Source organism: Somniosus microcephalus, chromosome 6, assembly GCF_052327205.1.
Source record: "Somniosus microcephalus isolate GS21.2 chromosome 6, FLI_Smic_1.0, whole genome shotgun sequence".
In the NCBI taxonomy this organism is placed as follows: Eukaryota; Metazoa; Chordata; class Chondrichthyes; order Squaliformes; family Somniosidae; genus Somniosus; species Somniosus microcephalus.
In genome coordinates, this window is record NC_140992.1 from 129,701,462 (window position 1) to 129,715,373 (window position 13,912).

Consider the following 13,912-nt stretch of genomic DNA (forward strand, 5'->3'; position numbering starts at 1 on the left):
CTTTTAGATAAACAGTACATAACATTCATTTAACAACTAAATAATAATTAATTACAATTATAATTTTCTCTGTACTATATACACCAACTGAAATAATCATTTATAAGTTCAGTCTTTGAGGAGGCTTCCTGATCCTGACTGGATAGCACCTTTCTCGAGTATCCTGTTCTTGCAGCGGAGTTGATTCTGGCTCATTGTCATTGGTTGGTTTGTCAGCTTCCAATACCACTGCCTCCGAGGTAGACGCAATCAGTACTTCGGGTTGATTACCAGGTGCACCTGCTCATGGTATGGGTTTGGCTTGTTCCTGTGACTCTAGAATCTGGTCAGCATGGCATCTCACGATGCTCTCTCCAACGTCCACTGTGTACATTAGTGGTCCCTGCAGTGTGCATATCGTTCCTGGCTGCCATTTTTCTGTTTGGAAGTCGCGGGCCAAGACTGGTTGCCCTATCTTGAAGCTCCTGGTTGGCTTCTCATTTATGTGCTTGAATTGCTTAACCTCAACATCTCGTCTTATGTTTGGTTTGAGCAAATCCAGGTGACATCTTAGCCTTCGGTTGAAGAACATTATGGCTGGAGCTTGGTTGGTGACTGCATGTGTCGCATTCCGGTAAACAAACAAGAAATTATCCACCTTGAGTTGTAGTGGTATGTCATCATTATACATTGCCTTTATGGCCTTTTTAAAGGTCTGAACAAACCTCTCAGCCAATCCATTTGTGGCTGGATGATATGGGGCAGATGTGTAATGCTTCACCCCATTATTCCTCAGAAACTTCCGGAAATCCTCTGACACAAACTGTGGCCCATTGTCGGAGCAAATCTGTTCTCGCAAGCCATTCCTGGCGAAGATGGTCCGTAGGACTGCAATGGTTTTCTCCGTGGTGGTGGAGGACATTTTGATGACCTCTGGCCATTTCGAATGGGCGTCCACAGCGATTAGGAACATTGAGTCCATAAATGGACCAGCAAAATCATTGTGTACCCATTGCCATGGAGATGAGGGCCACTCCCATGGATGTAGCGGGGCCTGTGGTGGAGCGTTTTGGACCTTCTGGCATCCTGTGCATCTCTTGGTCATATCCTCGATTTCTTTACCGATTCCCAGCCACCACACAAATGCCCTGGCTAGGCTCTTCATTTTTACCCCTCCCAGATGACCCTCATGAAGCTCATTGAGCACTCCATCTCTCAACTTGGGTGGAATTACCACTCGGGATCCACACATCAAGGTCCCCCGGCACACTGACAGCTGTTCTCTCCTTGGCGAGAATGCTGGCAACAGTGAGTCGCCATGTGCTGGCCATCCCTTCACCGTCAAATCATAGACCCGAGAGAGTGTCGGGTCATTTCGGGTTTCCTTCTCTATACTTGAGTTTGTAACAGGTAGACATTCGACTATGGTCGCATGGAATATCTCAACAGGGTCCACTGCAGGTGTTTCCTCTACCGTAGGCAACGGTAGGCGCGACAGCCCATCAGTGTTTCCATGCTGTTTCGTACCCTTGTTCTCTATGTCGTACTGATGTGCCCCTAGAAAAAGTGACCATCTTTGCAGCCGTTGCGCCGTCATCACTGGAACGCCCTTCTTTGGGTTAAAAATGGAGACCAGGGGTTGATGATCAGTCAGTAGGGTGAATTTCTGCCCGTGCAGATAGTGATTGAACTTCTTCACCCCCCACACCAGGCTGAGGGCCTCCCTGTCAATCTGGGCATAGTTACGCTCGGCTGAGGTTAACGAGCGCGACGCAAAGGCTATTGGCCTCTCTGAACCGTCAGGGAATTTGTGTGAGAGCACCGCTCCGATGCCGTAGGGAGACGCATCACATGCTAACCGAATCGGTAGTGTTGGATTGTAGTGGGCCAATACTTCTTTTGAAGTGATTCGGCATTTACATTTCTGAAAGGCACGCTTACACTCATCACTCCATTTCCATGTTACTCCAGTTTGCAGTAGGGCATTCAGTGGGTGCAGAATTGTAGATAAATTCGGCAAGAACTTATGGTAGTAGTTCACCAACCCGAGGAACGACCTCAGTTGCGACAGATTTTCCGGTGCTGGAGCCTTGACTACAGCCTCAATCTTGTCCGGCGACTTATGCAACACTTCCTCATCAATCATGTGGCCACAATATGAGATTTGTCTCCTGAAGAGCTCGCATTTGGGGCGGTTGGCTCGTAGCCCATATTCCTGTAATCTCGTGAGCACCTGCTCCAGGTTGGCAAGGTGTTCACTGTCATTTTCGCCCGTAACCAGGATGTCGTCCAAATAACACTGGGTCCCCGGGATCCCTTGCAGGACTTGTTCCATCGCCCTCTGCCAAATAGCCGGGGCTGAAGCTACCCCAAATACCAGTCGATTGTACTGGTAAAGACCTTTGTGAGTGTTTATCGTGAGGTATTTCCTAGACGCTTCTTCCACCTCCATTTGTAGATACGCTTGGGCCAGATCAATCTTTGTAAAGCGTTTCCCTCCAGATAGTGAGGCGAAAATATCTTCTATCCGTGGAAGTGGATATTGTACTGTGTGCAGGACTGGGTTCACAGTCACCTTGACCCCCACAGATGCGAACCTTCTTCGGTTCCCCAGGCATGCTGCTCAATGATTTCTTCATTACAGGAATGATGGGTGTGGCCCACTTGCTCCAGTCCACCTTGGACAGCACACCCGAACGCTCCAGACTCTCCAGCTCTGCTTCAACGGCTGGGCGGATCGTGTAAGGTACTGGTCTGGCCTTAAAAAATTTCGGGTTTGCGTTATCTTCGATTTTTATCGTTGCCGTTACTCCTTTTAGAGTCCCAAGTCCTTGTTGGAACACCTCTTTCGCGTCAGTTAGAATTTTTGACAGTCACCCAGATGTGACGTCATCATCCTTTTTATCAGTCACAGTTAGCGCCTGAATGGAATGCCAATCCAATTGTATTTTTTGGATCCATTCATGTCCCAATAATGGTGGTCCTCCATCTAGTAGTATATATAGATACAGTTTCTGTGTTTCCTTGCCGTTGTATTCAACTGGCACCCTTATTTTTCCTCTGGGGTAGACTTTTTTGCCCCGTGTATGTCTTCAATACAATGGACGTGTCCTTCAAGGTTATGTGTGAGAATAGCCGCTCATTGTCTCGTCGATTCATGACAGTTAGGGCTGATCCTGTGTCCAATTCCATCTTTACTGGGGACCCTGCTATCATGAGGGTGACCCAAATGGTTCGGTGATCCTCCTTTGCGATTACGTTGTGTAACTTTAGACAACTTAGTCTCCTGCTCCCGGAGTCCTTATCACTCTCCTGATCTTCCGAACTACTGTCTGTCAATTTCTTTACTTTCTTGTACTTTTCCTTAGTAGTTCTTGTAGTGTTGGTTTTCTTTCCCGACCTGCAGACTCTTGCTATGTGTCCCATTTTCCCACATTGTCTGCATACTTTGTCCTTAACCCAGCAGTCCTTCTGATCATGCGTTGTTCTGCTGCAGCGATAGCACTTTTCTGCTCCATACGCCATTTCGTTAGCGCTGTATTCCTGTGGTTTCTGTTGTATTTCCGCAGCTCCCCGTGCTGCTGCTTCGTAGGATACTGCCACGCTGAAAGCCTGTTCTAGCGTCAGGTCCTTTTCTGAAAGTAGTCGTTTCTGGGTTCCTTCACTCTGGAGCCCGCAGACAAACTTATCCCGCAAGGTGTCTGCCAGTCCTGCTCCGAACTGGCAGTGCTTCGATAACTTGTGTAGTTCCGTAAGATAGTCAGCATTGTTCTCATCTTTGTGCTGGTTTCTTTCATGGAACTTGAATCTTTCTGCTATCAGCAGCGGTGTAGGGTTTAGTTGTTCCTGTAAGATATTAACAATCTCTTCAAAAGTTTTCTCCATTGGTTTAGCTGGGGTAATTAAATTCCGCAATAGGCCGTACGTTCTCGCGCCCATCAAATTTAATAATACCGATGCCTTCTTTCCATTGGCCACCTCATTGGCATTGCAGTACACTTCAATTCTTTCCACATACGTGGTCCAGTCTTCTACCTCGTTGTCGAAAGCAGTGATACTGCCACTCTTCGGCATCTTGGGTGATTTAAAATGGCGCCTTCCGTGCTTTTTCTTCTTCCCCAATGTAATAAAATGGCGCCTCCTGCGCTTTTCCTTCTTCCCCAATGGAATAAAATGGCGCCTCCCGCGCTTTTCCTTCTTCCCCTTGCTGCCACGCTGCTCCTAGCGTTCTACAGGGTAATGGCGGTGACCCGCGGCTTCGGCGCGTCTCACTTTTCCTTCCCTGCGTCCTATCCTCTCCACGCTGCCCTGTTCTTGAGCACCGACCACGCCCTGTGTGCTCCACCCTCTCTCTCTCTCTTCCTCCCGACGACGCTGCATGGCCCCTTTGCAGAGCCGCTCGATCGAGCCCGAGCCCACCGCAGTCTGGAAGGGTCAGCGCACTACCTGCTACCAGCACGACTTGCTGGAACACCTCGACTGGGGAGCCAGGCCCAGCTCTCCACAGCCTCCCCTGCAACTCTTCGATGGATCCCTGGGCGGTTGCCCGCGGTCGACGCCCGCCATTCTGACTTCGACCTCCAAGAAGCTTCTCTTCAGGGAAAAGATCCCCGTGAGGTGATGCAGTACTGCAGGTGAGTTCAAACCTGCCTGTCGCCAGTGTAGTGTCCGAGGATCAATAATACTCAGGCTGCAGGAGAACAATAAAACAGGTATTTACTGAACAGAGAGTAATTCAAGGCTGAAATACAGAAGCCTGCTATGGCTTTATATACAGGGGTGGTCACTGCCGGTACTGCAGTATAGAATCAGTTCTTCTCTTAAAGGCACATACACAACACATTCGATGTTATCCTGCAGTTTCTTGTTAAAACCTGTTTGTTTCATTAAAGTTCGTTTTGTTTGATCGCCTGAGTAGAACTCAGTCTTTTAGTTAGGAACCCGCGTTCCTGCACTATATCCCTTTGCAGGCTCTTTGGGCAGGATTTTCATTGGGCAGTGGAGGCGGGATTGGAGGCGTGTGGGGGTTTAAAATCGCGAAATCGGGGGTCACAAACCCATCCTGCCCCCAACCCGCCTCCATGCCAGTTTCAAAGGAGGCAGATACCCGACCTGTGCTGAGAGCCGCCTCCCCGAGGTGGGAAGGGGATTAGTGCCAATTAACTGCCTGTTAACAGGTAGTTAACAGGCAGTTTTTAGCCTAATCCCTATTTTTATCCGTGAAGTGTGGGATTCCTGACGGCTCCAAACCACGCCAAGTTAGCGAGGCAGACCATCGGGCTGAAGGGCTTGGAGGGTTCGAGATGTCCGGTGTTCAGGTGAGTGATGGGTGCATGAGTGCAGAGGTAAGTGTGTTTGGTGTGTGTAAAGTGTTTAAAGAAGTTTTACTTACCTTTACTTACCTTTACAGTCTTCCTTCCTTCAGGTCTCGGGAGTCCCTCATCTCACTGGCACAGAAAGCAGAATGGCCGCGAGGTGTCAAAATCTGCAGCATTCTGCTTTCTGTTCAAAGAGCTGTGAAACACTGATATTTCATCTGTCAAAAGCTCTTGACAGATAAAATATCAATTTGTGATGTCACCTGTTGCTGGGTGGCCCTTAATTGGCTTGCTGAGCCCGCTGGGTGGGCTCAACAAGGTCAATCAAGTGAAAATCGAGTGGGTTGGCCACAACTCGATGGAGGCAGGACTACAATCCCAAAAGTGGGAGTCCCGCCTCCTACACGCCTCCAGTATCAAAATCCAGCCTTTGTGCCCTCCTCACAGCTTACTTTTTCCCATCTAGCTTTGTATGGAAGGCAGGAGTGATTAAATGACAAAAGTGATGATGGTGCGAGGCAAAAGGAGATGATGAGACAAGTAAAGAAACAAAAGGTGGGTCCAGAGGAGATGTAAATGGCTACAGTAGAATAGCAGAGGGAGAGGGAAGCATGGAAAACCTGGTTAAGAAGAGAAGGCTCCCATGGCCCACGAATGTGGTGGAAGAAAGGCAGGAAGACCCCAGGGGTTCTGACCATCGGCCGTGTACTGATAGGGACTCCCCACACCAAGCATCAGCCCACACCCACTCCTTTCTCAGTGGCATTGGTCCAGCCATCCTCCATTACCAGCACCTGCTGTCCGAGAGAGAATGGGCCAGTAGTTAGGATCTAAAGTGGTTAAACTCCAGGGCAGGTGGATTTAGCTCATTGCTGGTTTAACAGACTGCATCCCAAGGGGTGGTGGGATGTGTGTTTGTGCCCTTCATTCCATATTCTTCACTGGGGTAGCAGGGGGAGGGAGAGGGGCCAAGTAGGGAAATAAGAGTGAGATACCTAGGGTCGCTGTAGAATGACACTGCCTGAGAACCGGGAATCATTTGCCCATCTTTCCTTTCTGTTGGGGAATGGTATGGGTTGTGTACATAGACCTAAAGAGATACTGGATTTAAAAAATAAATAATTGCAGACATTTATTTAACTGAACATTTTATTGAAAAATTAACTGTCAATAATCATAGAATGATACAACATAGAAGGAGGCCATTCGGCCCAGTGTGCCTGTGCAGGCACGACCAATAATCAATAAGAAATATCAACAAGTTTTGTTGCTGCTGATTATTAGAGCAGTGTCCTATACAGAGAAATAGAGTACAAGTGGGTAAAACGAGCATGCAGCTTCCTATCTGGGGCATGGTTGTTGTCGGGTAGAACAGACAAGGCTCTCTCCAGGCTGATTTCTTGCCTTTTGGTCATTTTTAAAATCAAAATTCCTTTACTTCAGAAACTCTTTCCAAAACACAATTCCAGCAAATTCCACCTTACAACAGTTTGGTTTTGATGAGTCTCAGTACATGCTAAGGTGCTGTATTCCCACGACCGTTTTAATTCGGACACTTGGCACGTGATCTGACAGCAAAATAATCAGCTCTTCGCACATCTGATTTGCGGCGGGCGAGTTGCAGTAACCGGGTGGTGCATTGAGCATGAGGAAACTTGCAAATGTGACCGCATTCTCTCGTATGTCTGTCTGCACACTGCTGAAGAAGGAAGCACAGCTTCTTATGTAGTGGATGGTCCTATCAGGCAAATCTTCGCCAATGTGCTGGGAGGTTTCACTCAAATAATTCTCATAATCCAAGGTGCTTTCCTTCAACCCAAGCTCTCGAAACAGCTTGCTCATTTTCTCCGATGTCAACAGTGGACCAATCAGGTTCAGCACCAGACTGCAGACCTTTCTCACCTCGTCGCTCTTGTCATTGAGGTGGAGCAGCAAGCTGGTCAAGGTGGAATATATGTGTTCCATAAATACCGGGTTCTGCTGCATACTTCCAAACTGGGTGAGCTTCCCCAGTATGTTAAATGCTGCGGCTCTCACCCTGTCCTGCCGATTTTCGAAGAAAGGCTCAATCGCCATTGCCACGTCGATTAGAATGGTATCCGCATTATTGTGCTGCAGATTATCTAAGATCTTTGATATGCTTGTCATTGCCTCAAATGCAAGGAGGGTGTTCTGTTTAGAATTCTGATCCATGATGGTGAGCATTGTAGGCAGCAGCTTAGTGACATATTTTTCTATCTTTTGAGAAGCTCCGATTCCGGCATTCCCCAGGCCTTTTACAGCCAGCCACTGGACCACAGGAGAGTCATCGATTAAGCATCGAAGCAAGCTGCCCACAAGTGTATCTGTGAGCAACAGCTCTAACACAACTGTGTGATTGAGAAGCTCTCCAAAGAAGGCAGCTGCCGTGATTCTCTGACTCTCGTGTATGTTAGCAAGGACTGGAGTGAGTTGCTCGACGATGTTGATCAGGTGAGGGATAGCAAGGTTGGCCATTGTGCCAGCCAGCAGCATAATACCCTTGTGGTGCACCTCGGGCCTTCTGATCAGGTCCCAGCCTCCTCCTTTATCTGCCATGTTCAGATCATTTCCCTTTCCCTGTCTCAGGAGAGCTTGAAGTATCTCAACAGAGTATTTGCAAGCTGTGATGTTATGAGGCTTTTGAGGCAGGCCAGGGGTTTTCCTATCCATCTGAATTCTAAGAAAGTCCCGAGGCAATCGGGCCTGGATACTGGAGCTGAGATGAATCAGAACAGTACTGAATAACTGCGAGTATAGAATCCCTATTGCCGTTTCCGAGTCCTGGTTACATATCATTTGATGCAGAGCACAGATTACAGCCAGAGGCTGATGAGGTTCTGAATTTGTCACATTCTTAATCAGAGATTCTTTGCTGCTTTCGTACAGTAGCTTTAAATTGTCCAGTAGGTACTTAATTGAGGCAATGGCAACTGAATTGGTTTTCATTAGTGATCTCCATACATCACTAATGTATTTGTCAAATGGAATGGGGTACTTTAAGAGGCAGGGTAATATCACTGGCACGTGCTGTGCTGCCAGATTGGAGATACAACGTGTCGCCATCCGTATTATAGGCTGCTGAGTAATTGACTGCAACTGGTTGTGGAGGACTTTGATAATCTCAGGGACATCTGTGAGATCGGCCCCACATTTTGTAACGAGGACATTCGTGACAATCGCAGCTGCGTCGGAACCATTGGATTGCTCATCAGTAAGTCCATTGAACAATGTGAAGAGTAAACTTTTCAGCTGGTTGTGTTCCATGCGCTTTGAGAGAACTTTCCCAACATCAGTGCACACTTGAAACATGGATTGGTTGTTGGCCTGATGTAACCTTTCTTTGATGGCTTTCAGGTGCTCCACATCTGCATCTTTATAATCCACAGGCACCTCTTCGAAGCGCAACTGGATATAAAGTAGGACATACAAGCATTCAATGGCTGTCTCCCTTACAATGCGTGATGGATCTGTGCATCGAAGCACCATGCATCCAATAATAACCTCCAGGTTATGTGAGGGAACCTTATATTTGGTGTCAATTTGTTCCAGGTAAAACACCAGGAGTTGTAAAGTGATCTCAATTGCCATTTCTCGTGCGTATTCTTTTGTGGATTGAATCCAGATCTCCATGTTCTTAAATATTGTCTGAAGTCCAGCAGGTGACAGATCCAAAAGTAAGAGCTGCTTCAGAAAATCCAGCAGCGAGGCCATTGTCTCAATAAATAGCCCCTGCCTCTCCGTCATGCTCATGGTTGGGTGGCCATTGACAGTGCTGGCCTCCAAGTGTGGCAAGCTGAAAACACTACTCAGGCATGTTTGAATCAATTGTCTGTTGTCACTTAATTTGGGGTGCAGTTTTAAGAGGGATGTACAGGCGTCCATGGCAGACTTTCGGACAGAGGTCAACAATGCTTCCTTTGACTCGGCCTTGATGAGGTCCTGCATGTAGGTCAACAGTTCAGCTTTTCTGCTGAAGCTGTAGGTGGACTCTTCATCAGATTGGATAGCTACGGCTAACTGGGTTACAGTCTTGATCAGACTTAGCTTGAGTGTCAAGTCCCTGACCTCAATCTTCATTCCCAAGATTTTGATATTGTAATGGTTGAGCACATTCTCCACAATGTCAGTGTCTATTCTGGCCAGAGTAAGGTCCTTTGGAGAACACACCATTACATGTCCATAGCATGAGATAAGTGTGCTTTTCACTTTTATTATTTCAATGCCCTCCTGATCCTTAATAATCTGAAAGTAACTTGCAGTCTTCTTAAAAATGTTTAACTTTACAAATTCCTTCAATGTCGTCAGTACAGTGTCCAAATGGGTTACAGCACAGTATCCAACCCCAAAGGCTATACCCTCTTTCTCCAAAGTTTCATTGTGCCGCACAGTCTGTAGCATCTCCTGCAGATTCCTCTTTACCACTTCTTCATTCTGGCTAAGTTGCAGCACTACACCTAAACATTTGTACACAAACCCTTTCTCTTGCGAAAAATTATAATGATTGTGAAGGTGACTAATCAGTTCTTTGCCAAGCTGGCCAAGCCAATCCTCATCTGCAATCAACTCCAGCGTTTGGAACAAAACATTTACTAGTTTTTCTTCCCACTGGCTCTGGAGCAGGGATTTCTTGGAATTTTCCTGCAGATAATCAAGTAGAGTTGGAAATTCCTTTTCCCAGACTTGAGGCGCTGCTGGGTGGATGCCAGTGCCTAGGACTTGCAGTAGAGTCAGAGCAGGAGCACACCTGCTCTTTTCCTGCTGCAGAGATGATGACATAGTCAATAGCCTTGTCAGCAGTGCATGAGGCCCAGGAATATTTGAATGCTCCTCATGATTGAGAAAACATTCAGTCGACCCAGCTTCTAGTTTCTTCATTGCAAGGGACACCAAAGAATTGCAAACTGTGGCTAAGGCATTCGTGCACCGTACTGGGATAATAAACTCAAAGAGCAATGGCCAGAGAACATTGTCAATTGGCAATGCTGTCAACATTTTCATCAGTTCTTCGCACCGCCTCCTTACATCTCGGTCAGTGACCACGTCTACCGGGACAGCACAGGGGTCCCTGGGGTTATCTTCACTCTCCATAACAGGCAGAGCACATTGTCGGATAATAAACTCTATCATTTCCTTACCTCCCTCCAAGTGCAGGTAATTGTGGGTGGCCATGGTGTATATTACCTGGCCAAGTTTTGCCTTCACTCTGTTACTGTTGGCTAGAACCAATAGCTTCACACCAGTCAGAATCTGATTCTTCTGACTCGCCATGTACAAGGGGACCATATTGATAAGGTGATCCAGCATGGTCAGTGTTCCCAGTCGAATTTGATTGTTGGTGCTTTCCAGTTTCAGCAGAAGAAAATCTACTATCTGGTATGTAAAGGCTGGTGTTAGAAGTTTGAAGCAGCAAAGGATTTCTTTCTGCTGCTTCTGGGAATATTGGTTGGTGGGCTGCTCCACTGCAATGCAAATCTGATTGTGTAAACTGATAAGCAGGCTGTCGATTTGCATAGCCAGCTCTTCGCTGTTCCTCTCTATGGCAGTGTGCAGTACACCATACAGACCCTGCGTGATACAAAAATCGCTAGAGGTTTCCTGGTACATAGACAGGATTACTGGAATTAACTTGGGTAGTTCATTCTCCAGTTTGTCAAAGGGGATCAAATGAGTTATCTGGCCTAATGTCTCGACCACTGCTGTGCTCACATTGCGTTCGTTCATGGGCAGCCACACATTGAACAGGACATCATAAGCAGCAGAAAACTCCTTGAAGAATAAATTCTTCTTCACTGTAGGGTCCGGGGCTTCATCTATGTCATACAGGTATGCAAGGATGCTTTCACTAAAAATCCCCAAAGCAAAACAGAATACCCACTTGGTTTTCTCTTCCTTTACTGCAGGAAGCATAGACAGCATGGTATGGAGGAGAGGCTTCAGCAAAGGGACCATGTAATGCACGTGTTCTTTACATAGGTTGGCTAGTGTCAGCACCACATAAAAAAAGGGATCCATCCTCGGTTGAAACATTGACAACAGCTCATCAAAAGCCTCCTTGGTAGACCAATGACCCACGTTAAGTAGGAGCCTACTTGCAACTTCCTGGTGCTCATCGCTCACATCCTTCAATCTGGTCATTTCTATGGAAGCCAAGGTGATGAGTTTTTTAGCTGCCATCTGGCCCAAGTCGTCGATGTTGTTCTTCACCAGCTGTGCCATCGCCTTTAACAATGCAGTGCGACGTACCAGCGGCAGCCGTCTGTGGTGGATGATATACTTGCGACAGTACATTAGGACCCCTTCCGCATCCACACGTCCCAGTTCTTGCAGGGAGTCAGATATTGACTGGCTAACTATGTCATTAGCATCCCAAGGCACCTCCATAATCAAATTCAGCAAAAGTTCCATTTTGCTACTCGTCATTTTTACTGTAAGTGACTCTGGAATCCCAGATGTCCATGCTTATCGCTACAGTGTTGATCGCAATCTCTTTTTGTCTTTGATTCCTGGAGCAGAGATCCCAACCCTGTGCAATCTCTTCCTCAGAATTTCTTTCTTCTATTGTAACACTTGAGTACTTTTTTATTCCTTACAGAACTGTAGTGCTTCAGGATCAATGAACTGAATCACAGCTCTTTATCTCCAATTTCCTATTCTCTGATTCTATGTCACAATAATCTATATATGTATTAAATTTGATTGATATTTTATTTACTTCTATCCTATTGTTGAATCTTTACTGATTCAGCTCAGCGCAGAATGTACTGCTGAGAATGCCCCCTTGTGATAAAATATACTAGCTAAATGGAGCACTGTGCTATTAGCTTCTCCTCACAGATCTTCACAAGTGTTGATCAAGTTTTGAAGTTTAGATTTCTTTTGTGAACTAGATTTATACCTTTAATACAAAGCTAGATGTCGTCTCTTATGATTACCACAACTCCTTGTAGCTCAGTGTTTCCAGTCCTATGTTGAGTCTTCCTCAGACTGCTTTTTGGATTGTGTTGTTGATATTGTCACGAAAGCTCTTTTCTTCTTAAGAAACCTGTAATCTCCCAAAGGTGACGGTGATTTTGTTTTGAGATGTGGGGAGATCAATCAGATCTTTTTTGTCTCAAATTCTTTTGATTCACTATTTCAACAAACGATGGATTTATTTTAAACCGTACAATTCTATGGCTATTTAATTGTCTTATTCTCTTATATATTGGTCTGCGTCCTGTTTCAAACAGGCCCTTCTCTTTTATCTCTTTGTTTACACTAACTTGATCTTGTCTAAGGTTGAGAGTAGATTTTTGCTCCTTCTTATGTGATTTAATTTCTCTTTTTTTTTGCTTCGGGAACAGCTTATTATACTCCAAATGTAGAACCCCGTTCTCTACGTATCCAATTAGTTTCCGTATGTAGCTCCAAATCTTCAATTTAATATCTCAACAAACTAACTTATTTTAAACAACAGAGCAGATTTATTTGTTGCTCTGGAAGTCTTTGTAAATGCAGTTTGGTGCAAATAAAATCTGTCCTGAACAGATTTTGATTTCAGACACTGTTGTCTGATGATAAACACTGTCCACTATGGATGAACAGTGCTCCCAACTTGTCCTCATAGATCTTCACAAGTGGTGATCGAGTTTTGATCTTGACTTATTCCTGACATTGAGTTGCCTCCTTCACCCTTGACATAAGGGCCCTCTCTTTCTCTCTTATGATTAATTCATCGCAGCACAGAGGTGTGTTCAATCCTATGCCGATTATTCCTCAGATTCCTATTCTGATGGTTTCAAACTATTTAGATGATTCGTTAAAAGATTTCGCCGACTCATTTTGAGATTCACTAGCTAGCTCTCCTCACAGCCAAACACAAAATTTAACTGTAGCATATCCAAGTAGCAAACAAGATTATTTCGAAAAGTCGATTGTGCCATCATTTCCTGCCGTTGTGATGTCCAGTGACTCGAGTTGCCAGCTAACCTGCCAGGTGCTGACCTCACCTGTGAGAGTGAGCTCATTAGCCATTGGGTCAATCATCTGTGGGTCGATTGCTTATCAGCAAGTTAATCATAAACGTTAACCATATAAGGGCAGATTTCATGAATTTGTGTCCCCGCAGGTTGTTCTGGTCTCCATGCCCTGAATCACTTACCTGCACTCCCAGAGGCTGCCCCCCCCCCTGTGCTGGCAATGTAAATTTGTAAAATCTAACTCAGTCAGTAACATTACTTGGGTTCAGGTCTAAAATACGGGTACAGCAGTGTGATTCGTGGTCAGGGCATCAGCTTTATAGAACCTTACAGCACAGAAGGAGGCACATTGTGGCTGTGCCATCTCTTTGAAAGAGCTGTCCAATTAGTCCCACTCTTCCACTCCTTCCCCATAGCCCTGCAAATTTTTCCTTTTCAAGTATATATCCAACTTTAAACTTACATGTATGTTGAAAGTTCAATGAGATTTGTTTCTACGGAATTGCCCATTATCTATCCATCTGTTGAGATCTATATATTTTGCTTTCCTTGGTTTGGGCCTCTAAAATATGGGCCTAGAAATTGGGTTGGGGCGCCAAAGTGGCGCAAAAGTCGCCTGAGCGCAGGATTTAGCGC

General features: G+C 45.9%; 1 protein-coding gene across 1 annotated transcript; it reads right to left on the reverse strand.

Moving 5' to 3' along the window:
- Positions 1-6,428: 6,428 nt before the first annotated feature.
- On the reverse strand, positions 6,429-11,869 carry LOC147116064 (maestro heat-like repeat-containing protein family member 1). The gene has a single exon (XM_085990773.1). The coding sequence runs from the start codon at positions 11,736-11,738 to the stop codon at positions 6,804-6,806; it is 4,935 nt and encodes a 1,644-aa protein (XP_085846899.1). The 5' UTR covers positions 11,739-11,869; the 3' UTR covers positions 6,429-6,803.
- Between the last annotated feature and the right edge of the window lie 2,043 nt (positions 11,870-13,912).